The 15766-nt window shown below is 41.3% G+C and overlaps 1 protein-coding gene across 3 annotated transcripts in view; it reads left to right on the forward strand.

Moving 5' to 3' along the window:
• Window positions 1-15766, forward strand: part of LOC134618000 (dedicator of cytokinesis protein 3-like) — a 51804-nt gene that overhangs the window by 12497 nt on the left and 23541 nt on the right. For all 3 annotated transcript variants that reach the window (XM_063463135.1, XM_063463136.1, XM_063463137.1), the window contains exons 5-17: window positions 2642-2738; window positions 4172-4320; window positions 5724-5808; window positions 7127-7168; window positions 8094-8248; window positions 8429-8510; window positions 8589-8649; window positions 8740-8887; window positions 9899-9987; window positions 11461-11586; window positions 14643-14767; window positions 14866-15028; window positions 15159-15265. In XM_063463135.1, the coding sequence (XP_063319205.1) occupies window positions 2642-2738; window positions 4172-4320; window positions 5724-5808; window positions 7127-7168; window positions 8094-8248; window positions 8429-8510; window positions 8589-8649; window positions 8740-8887; window positions 9899-9987; window positions 11461-11586; window positions 14643-14767; window positions 14866-15028; window positions 15159-15265 (1429 nt within the window). The remainder of the gene's footprint in view (window positions 1-2641; window positions 2739-4171; window positions 4321-5723; window positions 5809-7126; window positions 7169-8093; window positions 8249-8428; window positions 8511-8588; window positions 8650-8739; window positions 8888-9898; window positions 9988-11460; window positions 11587-14642; window positions 14768-14865; window positions 15029-15158; window positions 15266-15766) is intronic.

Genomic DNA, 15766 nt, shown 5'->3' on the forward strand with positions numbered 1-15766 from the left:
CTAGTAAATAAAACTAATTATGTTTTTTGGACTGCTTTGTGGCATAATTGGATTTATAGAGTTTTCTCCATCAGTAAGAGATAAAGTGTATTGTTTTGGAAACAATCACTATGATAATTATGGTGCTTTTTACTCTCATTCAACCTAATTTGGAGCATTTCTAAAGGTATGCATAGTGTGTCAGAGACTGACAGATTTTTATTGGCAAGCCCTTCTGCCAGCGTCAATCCCAATAGCTTCACTAAAATTAGGGTGAAGGAACACCTTTTGCATAAAAGAAACATGTCATCATGTGTAAATGACCTTTTTATGTTTAAGTTGACACAGTTAAAGTAAAATCCTTTGCAGTACTGAGAATTTCATTTAGAAGGGCATGTGCTGCTCGAAATACACTGCCGTTGATGTTATGTACAACTTCAGCAGCAGTGATCCATCACCATCAAAATCAGGCCTTTATTGAGACATACTGCTGGATGACAAGAGGGTGATATGTTTGTTTTTACTGGTCAGATCTATTGGCGCTGATAGAGTTGATGGAGCTTTCTTTCTCTCATTACACAGCCAGTGTGATACTGATTAATCAACTGATCAATGTCAGTGGATGCAGATCCCTCCCTCCTTTGCCATCTAATTTTGCTTCACCACTGATTAGTGACAATGCCATCGTCTGGAGAATTACCACCTGACAGCTGCTGACATGCACACACACACACACACACACGAGTATACACTGCAGTCCTCTACATGCATCTGGTAACAATAGTCGGCCATGGGTGTGCAGGGCCAGAACAGAACAGAGAAAAACAGGCAGAAGAGCTCTGTATCTGTAGCTCAGTATGGATCAAGAGTTTGCTCTTATATCACCATCCTCCATTTGAGTTACCACATAGCAGGAGAACTCTCATTTTCACCGAAACAATTAAAAGTACAGGCTTCAAAATTGACATTATTATACTTCCTCGCTCCAGGAGCTGCAGTTTGGGAAATCTGCTTTGCTGTCTCATGGAGTTAATGAGCTGACACACCTACTGCATCTGTGTAGTTCTCCCAAAGCATCCCCGCCACAGACAATCACCCCCACTCACCGTGCAACGAATGGAGATGCCTGCATTGTTCCAAAATGTTATACAGTATAAAAGTTGGAAGCCAGAGCTTCACAAGCAAAGCGCAAAGCACCACAAGAGATCTAACCTTTGCTTTAATATTTCCCCATGAATGTGGTCACACAGGAAGGATGAGTGTTATGGTTTTTATTGGCGAGCTCCACCCTGTTTCCTAACTGCATTCAGAGAATAATTACATAATTCCTCATTGAAACAGTTATATGGATGTGTAATTGTGACTTCACCCATTTCTAAGCTAATCTGGAGACAGCTGGGAGTGGGAAATACCATTAAATTAAGTTTCAGTGTGATACCAACACCAGGATCTCCAGTATTCATACTGATATTATAATTTAAATCTGATAGTGTACAATAGAAATACTGTATGTTCTTTGAAGTAACCTACTTCAGAATATGTTTTAGATAACACCAAAGAATTTATTAAAAGAGATTAATTGTTCTCTATTAATCATTTATCATATGTACAGTCATGGTAAAACAAAGTGAACCCTCTTTCAACTCTAAGATTTTACATATCAGAACATAATAAAAATCATGTGGTCCTTGGCGGGTCTTACAATAGATATAATCTGAGATGAGCTAGAAAAACATGACATCTTACATTGTGTTATTATTTATTCCAACAAAAATTGAGCCAAAATCCATAAAGAGCATGTCAAAACTAAGTACTCCCTTACTGCTAGGTTAAGTAGCAGGTAGGTGCAGCTACTCAAATGCACTTTATTCACTAATCATCAGCAAATGTGGTCGGCTGTAAAAAAGCAGAAGTTTTTGCAGTTTTATGTTTTGGGGCATTCAGGTGTGTATTAACACAGTGCCGAGGAGGAAAGGTATCAGCAATGATCTTAAAGAAGTAACCGTTGCTACTCATCAGTGTGGGAAGGGTTATAAGGCCATTTCCAAGCAATACAGAGTCCATCATGGTACAGTGAGGAATAAGAAAGCATTCATGAAAGCTGCTCATTGTCTCAGGAGTGAAAGTCCAAGGAAATTCACCTCAGTGTCAGACCATATTTAAGTATGGCTTGCTTAGAAGGGTTTCCAGGAGAAAGTCTCTTCTCTCTAAAAAGGACATGGCAGCACGGCTTATGTTTGCAAAGCTGCATCTTAGCAAACCACAAGACTTCTGGAAGAATCTCATTTGGACAGACGAGACCAAAGTGGAGATGTTTGGCCATAATGCACCGGATTTGCCACAAAATCTGAGTATGTTGCAGTTATTGAGTTGACCATGAACTCCTCTGTATACCAAAGTATTTTAGGGCTCATGCAGCAGGACAATGATCCCAAGCACAGCAGTAAACCTACAAAAGAACAGCTGAAAAACAAAACTATATGTTGAAAACACAGTTTCATGCTAAATACAACATTTTCATTATGTAGCTGTTTTCTAAAATAAAGAGTCAAATGCTGCAATTTTAAGATGAGTCTTCATATTGTGTAGTATTAGTATGTTTTTGTACCAGTTGTATTGATGCTTCAGGGATTGATTTGAAATTCATGTTTTTTCGCTGTAGGCTGTGCGAGACGGTGGTACCCCTCGAGGACCCTATTATCACAGAGACCACCTCCACACTGCAGGAATGGGGCGTTTTGTGGAAGCAGCTCTATGTGGTCAGTAGCAGTATATTACAGTACATCTTGCTTATATCAAAACAAACCACCAAGCAATAAATGTGCGTGTGGACCTGAGATTACTAAGATTTCCAAGGGATTTGACAAAACAGCTTTCGCAAAGAAAATGCATCCACCGTTGCTTCATTTGCATTCCCCTAAGTGGTTTGATGGAATCATGTTTTCTTTCCTGCTCACAATTCAACACCTGGTAGAAAAAAGGTTTGCCAACAGAAGTAGTGATTCGCTAGAAATATAGTCCAGCGACATCTCCTTAAGATATTTCTCCACTCCATGTCGTTCTGACTGTCACCCTGTATTTTCATGTACTATCTATGTAGAACAGACATGGTGGTTGGACACAGATAATGGCCTACAGACCTGTCGTATGCAATTTCATGCTGTGTCATTCTGCCATTTATTGATCTTGGCCTGCCTCTCACCGTTTCTTAAGATCCACCACCTTCACTCAGCCTTTACTTTGCCGGGCAAAAAGTGATTACTGGAAACCTAAAGCATCCTTAATCCTGCTAAGTGTCGAGGGGGCAGGCAGAAGTGGTTGGTAGGGTTTTGAGTTCGGGAGCTGAGCGGCTATGTTGCAGAACAGGCAACGAGTTTTTACATAACCTCTCACTGAGGACTGCTCATGCTCTGAGCAACTAAGCAGCCTCCGGCATTGGAGTGGTGATGTAACTTCCTCTGAAGCTCGACTAATATGAAGCCCTGATTTAACAGTGCTGGTTTTGGTGCTCACCCCCCTGTAGGATGCGGCATTGGCTAGATGTTGATACATTTCACCTTATTGTCGCCAATTAGAATTCATGGTATTACTTCAGGGAGCAATGGCCTAAGCATAGCTGTGTATCCGTTATAATGCACGTAAATAGCGGTCTGAAAGGGCTCATCAACCCTGACAAAAATCTTTGTTTTCAGCAGCTACCAGCCTTTGAAAGCATGTAGTGTTTATCCTCATTAAATTTATATTGGCATTGTAGTGGTGTTTAATCTTTGCGTTTATGTAAACAAACCTGGGTGGTTATGTGGGCTTGTCATACCATTAGGGAGAACAGAGAATGCCTGAATTAAAACTGTTGTTCTTGGTCCGTGAGAGATGGTGATGAAATTCATTACTGTGATGAGGTCAAAGCAGATTTGTGAGGGAACTGTATTTTTTTTCGTTTCATTAACAAAACCAGTGGGCTTGAAACTCAGTTGCAACACATATTGTTCTGCAGCCTGCACGGGCTGGCAGAGGCCTGGATTCAAAGCATGATTTTGTCTTGATCTCCTGTTTGGCCTGAATGTAAAATGAAATCACTGAATTCTTATTTCAGACCCATGGAGAGAGAGTTTTTAATCTTTTGGTTTGTTTTGTTTTTTTTGGTGAATTTGTATATCCAAAACCTAACTTTTTTTGCCTTCTTTAAATACAGAAACACAAGGTAGATCTATTCCATAAACTGCGCCATGTGATGAATGAGCTCATTGACCTTCGTCGGCAGCTGATCCAGGGTCACCTCGCCCAAGACCAGACTCGCGAGATCAAGCGCCACATCACCGTACGGCTTGACTGGGGCAATGAGTGAGTAACACTCGCACTGAGTGCACTGAGATTAAGAGAGTGGGTTAAGTGAAGTCATGCTATAAAGCAAACATTTGTTTCAAACTATTGGCCACCAAAGAATAAAAAAATAAATAAAAATGACACTGGAGAGATCTGCCACAGTGGATGAGTGGGTGTGTAAGAGCATTGCTGTGATGTAATTTTATGGTCATTTAGCAGATGAGTGAATCTGAAGCAGCTTAAAGTCAATGCAAATCCCCCCGGAGGAACTGTAAAGCCATATTCTTACTGTTGCCAGTTTCAAACCCCTTCCAACTGAGCTGTGACAGGCATCCATAACAGAAATAATGATGCGAGGGCTTCAGTTCAGCCAAGGAAGAGCTCTAGGTGGAGGAAAAATCTGTCAGTTTAAAAACAGATTTAGAGATTTGTGGCCATAAAATTCACTTTAAACAACTTTACTTGGTCAATATTTGTGCATATCGTGCTTGGAATCAAATATACAAACTCTTAAAGTATGGAGTCGTTTATCATGCGAGTTGAGGTCAGTACGGTGTGGTGCATGCTGATCTGCGAGCTGCAGTGATCTAATTTCATGGTCAGCGCAGAGAGTGCTTCACGAGTTAAGGCTGCACAGTTTTGCTTAAGTCAAGAGTTACAGTATGAGATGCAACCACATGAGACAACTGTACCTGGCAACAGAGCACAATTATTCCAGTACTGTTCTTAACCCCTTTAGTGGGTTACTATAATGCAAACTCATGTTGAGTGGTTAAGTACCATTCAAACCCATAAATCCTCGTTCTACTACGGGTTTCCAGGGATGACAGAAATGTCTTACTGAACTGCTGGAATAAAATGATCTAATATTGTCTGCTGGATGTGGTGCTGTAGCCTTAAAAAATAAACTTTTTTTTATTCTGTGTGGGTGATACACCAACCTGTACACAGTATATGGTTTATTTGGGTTAAAACGGTTAAGGGCAGGTGCTTTTCTTGTGTATTTCTGCTCCATACTGTATATATTTATGTCAGCTAACCAAGATTCACGTGAGGAAAATTAGCTGCTAAATCTGTAACAAATCAGGATTTTTCAATCTCTTAGCAATTGCTATTTAATGTTCCCGAGTATGTTTGGTTTGGATTTATTTGTGAGCTTTATATGGTTTTATACTGGCTATTATTATGCTAAATTTCAGGTAAATTTCAACTTGATGAAAATTGTGGAGTAAGTGGTGTGCACTGGTTTGACTTCTGAAAGGGGGGTCATGCCAGGAAGAGTTTCAGAGCCACTGTTATTAAGGAATGTTTGCAGATTTTATTATGGTGATATGACACCTTTGTTCCATTTGAGCTAAAAACTATAATGTGTTTTTCCCCCTCTGTTTTTCTTTACTCACACCAAATCCCTCTCCCATCAGACACCTTGGCTTAGACCTTGTTCCCAGAAAAGAGTTTGAAATGGTGGATCCGGATCAGATCAGCGTATCAGAGCTATACAAACTGGTATGTTGGCTGGAAATATTGTTGAACCAATTCACGCTGTGCAAACACATCCCTTTAATTATTAAACAGAATAAGTCAGTGCAGTGCATTTGTATTCTTTGGATGATAAAATGCAATTAAATGTGTCCCTGCAGCATGGATAAACTATATATGTAGGCATGACTCACTGTCTTGCACTCTGTCCTTTTTTACCTACCGAGCGCTTTTTTTTTTTTTTTTGCCATTGCACATGCTGCTTTTCCATATAGGATTGTGTTGTTGTAGTGATGTGTGAATGTACCGATTATCAAATCATCCATAGCAAGGTGACTCACCAGAGACTGCACGATTCAGCTGTTGGAGCTATGTCATGTGACTTCTTCTTTATGCTTATCTTACAGCCATATTGAATGTGTCCCTTTTCTTACGTGCACGTGACTGTAATGCTGTAATCTAACTAGTAATGCATACATAATGCAAAGTGACAGGCCCAGGTGAGGCTGTGGGAAAAGTACAGTACATGCAAATGAATATTTAATTGTTATTTTTTAAAAATAAATTGCAGATTTAAGTCTTGCTTGCTTTAAGCCAAGAACCAGACCAGAGACACATTACCATGAATAAGTCATGTCTCAAATGTGCTTTAGTTGTAGTGATGTGGGACTTCCAAATCTATACACACAGAGGAGACTTGCTGAAACAGATCCAATTTTAGAAATATGTGATTACAGCACAGATGTTACGAAATCTAATGTAATGCTGCTGGAGACTGCTATCTGGGAGGGAGATCCTTTCTTTTCAGTGGCTGAAGCACCATATGCTGATGAAAACACTCTCCAACTGCCCTGCAGCCTCCCATTATCCCCTTGCCATGTTTCTCAGCTTTGCACGCTGAATGTTTGTGCACTAAATGCTCTGTCCAGAAACAACAGCGCAGGTCTTCCTTGCCAGAAAGCCTCCTGACTCTGTCGATGAAAGTGAGCTTGTCTTTGGCAGGGCACAAGACCTTGGCACCTCCTGAAGGATGGGAGTAGAGGAGTTCTTTTAGGCTGCTGAGCAGAGAAGGGGGGTGTGTGGGCGATACTGGCTTTGTCCTCTTCTCTCCCACATGCTCACGTTTTGCCTCATGTGGGCTTCTTTTAGCGCTGCAGGAACACTAGCGTAGCCACTCGGCAATGTACGTAGGTGAAATTTTGTCAGATTTGAAGCATCAACTGGGGCATCGCTCAGGTGGTGTTTGTCTGAAGCTCCTGTAAGGTAAATAAGTTCAAAGCTGTGTGGGATGAAAAAGCAACAATGGACTCACTGATCTGACATCTTTTCCTCTGAACTTTTTTAGCATGTATCCAGCAGACATTGTGGTCAGCAAAGCACAAACCAGGTACGGCCATTTCAGTGGTGTTCATGAACACGTCACAGCTCATTTTTCATCAGCAAATCTCATTTTTCATTTCTTTTCCAAACACTCTGTCGCAAATGAGTGTCCTGAAGTCAGGCCACTGCTCTGGCGCTAAGGCTATCACATTTAGACTCTTTGGTGTTCGGTGCCTATAATACTGGTGTTACGGTATTATACTTTCATGTGGGGGACGTAACAACTGGTGAGAACCTGACACCAACTGACACCAACACTGCCAGGGCGTGAGGACTGGTTCCCACTGGGATCACATATGTCCCAGTGCATGCACAAATGGTGCTGTAGGCCACATCATAGCTTTCTCTCGTGTGGGAACACTATTTTAAAGACATGTTGCATTTTGTTTGGGGATACGCTGTAAAGTCTGTCTGGCTTTGGGCCCAAGAAGAGTGAAACTAGTGCGATAGCTATAAAGATTTACATAAGCATAAACTGCTGTTAGCACAGTAAAAGCACAGTGTCTTCTTGTAAGCGCACTTTAGCTTTTGTACATAATAAATAAACAAGTAAATACGTGAGTTTCAGAGGTCTTATAAACTTTGTGGAGTTTGTGCATTCACATATGCATATGAAAGCTGCCTCTTTTCATTGTTAAACTTATACATTATATAAACACAGGATATTGCACCCTCCCTTATAGCAAAGCCACCAATTTTCCATTACTCTGTTCATCTTTTCATATCCTAATTGGGATGAAATCCTTCATCTCTACTGACTCCACTATAAATAGACTCTAGTTACAACACTGTAAAGCTTATTTATGAATTATTCAACAGTTTCAATACTTCCATTGATCTGTTTAATAAACATATCTATATACAGAGTGGCAGGTATTTGGCCTCGCTTGCAGTGTGGTCTTGTGAGCGGTCACTTTCTTTTTCGTTCTCAGGGTGATAGCTTAAGACAGCGCCATGGTGACGGTTGCCGTGTCCCTGTGTCGCACCACCTCTTCATCAACCTGAAGAGCTTCACTTACAACAGCATCAGCGAGGATGCAGACGTCTTCTTTTCTCTGTACGACAGTCGCGAGGCCAAACAGATCAGGTACACCGAGGAGTCTCAGCGCGCACATAACAGCCTTGAATGGGCTTACAGTAAAGTACAAACTGTATCTGTTCAAGAGCACAAACATACATACACATCTACACACAGTCCCTGTCCAGCAGATTGAGGCATTCTGTGGTTGACAGACACTCTGAAACTGTGATCTGGCTTCGTTTGCAGTGAAAAGTTCATGGTGAAACTGAACAAAAATGGAGGACCAAAGAATCCAGAGAAGGTTGATCGCCTGTGTGCTCTCTTCACGGTAAGATAGTTGTACTTTTTTTTTACTTTTTTATTCCTTCTTGAATCTTTTAACATTTGTTTTCCTGCCTCTCTGTAGGACCTAAGCAGCAAAGACTTGAAGAGAGACCTGTACATTGTTGCACATGTCATAAGAACTGGTAAGTAACAAGTGTATGATGACATCTTACTCGTGGTTATAACTTTTTAGTGGTTCTTCTTAGCAAATTATTTCTCTGTTTGTTTTACAGGTCGAATGCTGCTGAATGACTCAAAGAAAGGCCCTCCGCATGTGCAGTATAGGCGACCTTATGGCTGCGCTGTACTTGCCATGAGTGACGTTTTCCACACCATCACCGACCTCAAAGAGGAGAAGGACTTTGTGCTCAAAGTTTATACGTAAATATACCACTGAAGCTATTCTTCTTTTTCTTTTTCTTCTCCTTCTGCTTAGCCTTTTCATTACTGTAAGACTTCTTGCTTTTGTGAATATAGGGTTAACGAATCTGTGCGGAGCAGCAGGAATCTGTAAATGTTCTCGAAATGTTGAGCATGACAACCTAGTGTTACACTGCTGATGCTTGGTGTGTTTTCGACCAGAATGATAATGAAGCGTCCTCTGGAAAATCAATAGCTTCTCACCCTGGGCCTGAGATAGGGCACTTGGCATGTTGTGAATCTGGCTGCTTCTGTTAGGCTTTGCCACAGAAAGACACTCCTGTACACCAGCCAGCCCAGTGAAGGAAGAAGACACAGAGAAGGAGAGGGGAAGAGGCCGAGAGAGATGACACATAGATAATTGAGCAAAGATAGAGGACAAAGCAAAAATAACGCCACGCGCAGCATATTTTCTTGTCAGTCAACAGTTAGAGTGTCTCCTCGTATCTGCACTGTCCTTCTCTGAGCTCGCTCCCGGTCAGTGATCGTCTTTACACTTTGCCATCCAGTTACGTTCTGTTTTTCTTGTGGAGTACCATACAGCAGCTCAGTGTGAAATAAAGATTTCTCAAATAGAAAACCGCCGTTTTTATTGGCTTTCTCGGTGGATGCAAAGATCCCTTCCCTTTAAAAAGGAAGCAGTGATTCAGTGCTGAGCTGCCTCCAAACTGTCGGCTCTTATATCGCTCCAGTATGTGCATTTCCCCATGCCTTTCCCAGGGGCCTTTGGGCCCACAGTAATGAAAAAGGCTGGTAGAGAGCTGACTGTCAGGTTTGCTTAGTGCGCTGTGCATTTCGGCTAATGTGCTGCTTGATAGCACCTCCCCCTGCTGCTACCTTTTCTCCAGGAGGAAATCGGCTCTGGGACTCATGCTGCTCGTGCAGTCCCCATACACACAGTCCTGAACCATCCATCTGGACCCTCTAATGGGTGTGTTGTTAACAGCCCTCCACAACTGTCTTTCTCTCCAGATGTAACAATGAGAACGAATGGTACCAGGTACATGAGAACATCATCCGCAAGTCTAACACCAAGTATTCAGCCCCCAGCACCAACTATGGTAAATATGCTGTTTCTGCTGATCTCCCATTAAATTTTCACCTCTGTTTTTCTTTTCTTTTCTTTTCTTTTCTTTTCTTTTCTTTTCTTCTTTAAATTAAAAATACAAATATAGCCTTGTTTCCAAAAAAAAGCTAGTTAGATGTAAACAATAACAGAACCTCCCATATTTAATTCAAAATTGTAAACAAACAGCACACATTTAAAAAAAAAAAAAAAAAAAAGAACATTAAGCTCATCTCGAAGCCAACAACACATTTCTGAAGCTGGGACAGGGGCATGTTTACCACCACGTTGCATCACTTCTTTTTTTAAACAAAACTCTGTAAGTGTTTGGGAACTGTCAAGACAAATTGCTGGTGTTTTGAAAGCAGACTGTTGATATTGTATTTCAGCTTTTCAGGGACCTCATTGTTGTATTTTTGATTTGTGATATTTTAAATATTTTCAGTAGTTGACAGGTCAACTGCTACAAGGAGGCCAGTTTAGCGCTGGGAATCTTTCATTGTGGAGAAGAATCTATGTTGGCATTGTATTGCTGAATCAAGAAGGCTTTTCCTTAACAGTAACAACTGAATGGCATGCTGTCTATAGCCTTCCAGTGTGCACAAATATACCTCCACATATTCTGGCTATCTAATTGTGCGTTGATAACAAGCTTGCTAATACCCATTCCTCTTAAAACAGACACCCAGAGTTGTCCACAATTTCCAAAAAGAAATTCAGTGGGCAGTGGAAAACTGTCCTGTGATTCGGCTCACAGGACAATTTTCCACTACTCCTCCGTCTGTTCTAAATGGGCTCTGGTGTCCCAGTTTTTTTTAAACTTAGTTTAATGGGGGTTTTTTTGACAATTTTATCTGTAACTTTTTTACAACTGTACTTAAAAATGGATCTGTTTAACTATAAACTTATTAATGAAAACAAAACACCTGTATATTCAACTGCATGCAACACATGCAGCACATGCAACTCAGCCAATTTGTTTTCTGCTTTCAAAAGATCGCCTCGAGTCTCGTTAAACCGTCTTGCTTTGTGAAATATTGAAAAGTGGAGAGACTGTAAGGGTTGATCTTTCATAATTCACTGTTACATCTCTCCCTATGAGTATCTCATAGGTTATTTAAGACTCAAGCCTCACAATAATACATCCCCGGATTTGTGCAAAACCCATATATTTGCCTCGATTCTTTGTGTAATTCCAGAACCCAATTTTTCCTTCTCTCCTTATGTTCTGGCTCTGATCACGTCTCTCCATTCACTCTTCTGTCTGTCTTCTCCTCCCCCACATTCTGACTAATGTCCTTTAAATACCCCTCTGTCCCTCCCTTCTTACATCTCTCTTCTTCTTTGTCCCTGTGCTGTCTTCTATTCGAATCTGATTTCCACCCACGACCTCACACCTCTTCATTTGCCCTTTTCCCAATTTACACACGATCATTTATGCCCACCATCCCTTTGCCCCTGCCTCCAGGCCTCATCATTTCCCTGCAGCTGCTGCGAGGTGAGCTGGAGCAAATCAGACGGGAGAACCAGGCTGTGTTCAACAGGGCTTTGGCACTTACACGCAAACTGGGTTTCCCAGATGTCATCTTGCCAGGTAAGGAGGGAAAAAGTAGAAGGCTATAATGGACAAAGAGAAGTTCAGTGTACAGCCTCAGCTTTAAACTGTTAAACTACATCTAACTACATGCAACCTTTATTGTTTTAATGCCTGGCATCCACTAGAGCATGTTAGGGCACCAAAAAGCGAAAATCATCTGAGCAGGTAGCAAAGAAAACTTGACATTCGCCTCCTGATTGGATGTTATAAGTCACATAAATTAATCCAAAATGTTTTAGCTTGGCTCACACACCTTCAGTTGTTTAATCCTTTATGGGTAATTCTTGTCTTGTCCTTCTCTGGCAATTGATTATCTTTGTTTTCCAAATATACAGGAACAGTTCCACCTCATTACTGGTCCAAGCAAAGAAATCTCCAGTCTTACTATTAGCCCCAAAACCAACCTTTTGCTTTGTGTGTACACTGGCAAATGAATGCCAATATACGTGAATGGTCATGTTGCTCGGTTTACAGGCATGTTATTATAGCTATTCCAATCTGGATAGAGACTGGAAAACATGTAGGTGTGAGTAGCATATTGCAGTAGTGGAAAATAACACAGTAAGTACATTTACTCCAGTAATCCACTAAGGTACTTGCACTAGGGTAGAACATTTTCATTTGATACTTCTTGGTACCCCCACATGTCATTGTACTTTTTCCTTCTGATGTCTGTAGGTGGTTTAGCTGACAGAATTATGACTGTACTATTTATCAGGACTTTACTTTTAGAATATGGTACAATTTATAAAACATAGCGCTTGTACAAAGTGTATGAAATCAGTGAGCTTGTATCACATTTCAGAAGTCTTTAAGTAATCTTTGTTTAGAGACGATTCTACTGTAGCCCTCCCTGCTTAGAGAGTTTGAAGCCCTCTGTATAAAATAGTTAAAACCAGCGGATTACGAATCTAGTGTTATACACTCCACGGCCACCTTGTTGGGTACACCTGTTCCACTTCATGTTAACGGAAATATCTAATCAGCCAATCATGTAATGACAACCCAGTGTACAGACATGGTCATGATGATCTGCTTAAAAACTCCGTATCAGAATGGGTGAGAAAGGTGATTTAAGTGACTTTGAAGATGGCATGGTTGTTTCTGAGTAGTTCAGAAACTACCAGTCTACTGAGAATGAGAATGAGGATAACCTTATTCTTCTGCAGACTTGTTGATGTCAGAGGCCACAGGACAATGGCCAGGCTGGTTTGAACTTACAGGAGAGCACCTGTAACTCAAATTAGCACATGCTACAACCAAGGTATCCAGAAGATCATCTCTGAACCCACAACATAATGAAACTTGAAGCAGATGGGCTACAGTAGCAGAAGACCACACATGCCACTCCTGTCAGCTGAGAACAGGAAACTGAGGCAACAATTCACACAAGCACATCAAAAACAAGCAATTGAAGATTGTAAAAAATGTTGCTTGTTTTAATGAGAGTCGATTTCTTATAATTTGGCCAAAACAACATGAAGGCACGGATCCGTGCTGTTCTGTATCAACAGTTGAAGCTGATGGTGGTGGTGGTGACATAATGGCGTGGGGGATATTTTCCTGGCACACTCTGGGCCATTAGCACCAGCTGAACATCATTTAAACACCACCTGCCTGTGTATTGTTGCTGACCATGTCCATCCATTTATCACCACTGTGTAGACTATCTTCTGTTGACTGCTTCCAGCAGGATGAAGCACCGTTTCACAAAACATCACTCATCTCAAACTGTTTTTCCAAGCATGACAATGAGTTGACTGTACTTCAATGGCATCCAAAGTCACCAGATCTCAGTCTAATAAAGCCCCTTTGAGGTGTGCTTAAATGCAAGATTTACATCATTGTGCAGCTGACAAATCTGCAGCAACTGTGTGATGCTGTCATGTCAATATGGAGCAAAATCTCTGAAGAATGTTTTCTCTGAAGAACGTTTTCCACAATGCTGGATTGTGGAAAACCTGGCCATTGAGAATTCAGACTCTTCTAAAGGTAAAAATGGGTCCTGCCCAGTACTAGCAAGGTATACCTAATGAAGTGGCCAGTGAGTCTATACGCGTGACACACAAAAACAATTTTTTGCAGAAAAAACACTTTCCCTTTTATACCAAGTGCATTCAGCTTGTGTTCTCTATGTACTTGAACTTACATAATAAGTAAGTAAAACTTTTAATTGAAATGGCGTTACACTATGTTGTTGCTACTACAAAGTACTTTTTCCACTCCTGGTGTTTTGTAGACTCTCTGTTCTTCGCTCTCTCTGCGTGAGATCAGCATGTAGGTCAGGTGCAGAGCAGATTTTAAAGAGCAGAGGTCTTTAAAGATAACTCAAAGAAAGAGAAAAGGGAGAAGTGTGTTTATTTCGGAATATTTCATCAGCTGACATTGCAGTGCTTTGTGTCTACGGAGAATGCATAATCCTGTCCTCTCCTCCCCTCTCCAGCTTATTTCCAGTTAGCCTGAAATACCTCCCAATATCACTCCTTGTGAGTCATCTGTCCCCAAGGAAATGACTTGATATAAATAACTATAATCTGATTTTATAAATAACTGCAATATCTGCATGCACTGTTGCTACTGATATTTATTTCATTAAACTCTGACCGAACAAAAGGTGCTGAGGCAGTCATGAGCTGGTTTATTGCAACTCAGTGGGGTCATTTTGCATTGAGGAGAATGTGACATACAGTGCACATTCAAGTCCACATGAAGGCTTAATTTATGTTGACCGCTCACACTTCCTCTGTGGAGCAGAGGCTCGCATGAACATGGCTGGAGACAGGGTTGTTGTCGTAGTTGGGGAATTTCAGAGATGTCTTTGCCTTCCTAATGCAGATTAATTGTTTTCCAACTCCAAACTTCCAGATAATTTTTTCATACTCAGCTGACCTCAAAGTGATCTTACTTGAGGCAGTCATATTTTGCAAAACTCCCTCTGGAGCCACAAAAGGCTTCATAATTTTTTTTTCTCTCACGAACAGCAGCGTTCTCTCTGACAAATCTGTGAAATCATTTCCCCTCTAAGTAAAATTCGGGCTGTTTAATTTTCCTAGGTGACACACGCAACGACCTGTATCTGACCCTGGAGCGGGGGGAGTTTGAGAGGGGCGGCAAAAGTGTCCAGAAGAACATCGAAGTCACCCTCTATGTGCTCTACGCCGACGGCGACACACTCAAAGTATGACGCATGTGCACATGAGTTAATACGTGCCATATCGTCAGTATATGAACTACAGCAAGTCTAACCTTCCTCCCATGGTTTTGCTTTTTTTGCAGGATTGCATCAGTTTAGGCAGTGGGGAGCCTAACACCTCTGAATATCGCTCGTTTGTCCTGTATCACAACAACAGTCCTCGCTGGAGTGAGATGGTCAAGCTGCCCATTCCTATAGACCGTTTCAGAGGCTCCCACCTACGATTTGAATTCAGACACTGCTCCAGTGAGTCAGTAATGCAACCCAGTGGCACCCCCAGTACACACGTTTATTCGGATGATTGCTCACAGTATGCAAGGTTTATGCAGCATAGTTAAGTATATGATTCAGGATACTGTGATGTGTTTCCTTTCAGCTAAAGACAAAGGGGAGAAAAAACTGTTTGGTTTTGCCTTCACTCCTCTGATGAGAGAGGATGGGACCACACTCTCAGATGAGAGTCATGAGCTGTATGTGTACAAGGTAAGATGCTGCAGACATGTGGTGCTCTGCAGCAGCTGTAGAAAGTGACTCATACACGAGTGAAAGTCCTGCCTTTATGCAATATCTTATCCTTGTTAGCTGCCTGACATGTCGTCAGTTTTTGATATGTGATCATGCATGTGTACTTAGCACATTAAAACATAATTATGTAAATAACTGAGCGAGGTCTAGTGTGGCAGTTGGCAGGGTTTTTTTTACTGCTCCCAGAGAGAAGAGCCAAATTCATTTTCCCATTTACCATTTTTGACTGATATTTAATGGTAAATACGCTACATATACAAGGCACATTCACATAGAGCTTTTATACTATACACGCAGGGCTTCTCCTAACATGCACGTACTCTGATGGATAAATCTGGGGCAGTTTGGGGGGTTTGGTACCTTGCCCAAGGACACAAGGACATGTAAGTTGGAGGAGCTGGGTACCTTATGTTTAGTGTAAAACCCGCTCGACCTTCTGAGCAACAGCTGCCAAAAGCC

This window comes from Pelmatolapia mariae, linkage group LG20 (genome assembly GCF_036321145.2).
Source record: "Pelmatolapia mariae isolate MD_Pm_ZW linkage group LG20, Pm_UMD_F_2, whole genome shotgun sequence".
Lineage (NCBI taxonomy): Eukaryota > Metazoa > Chordata > Actinopteri > Cichliformes > Cichlidae > Pelmatolapia > Pelmatolapia mariae.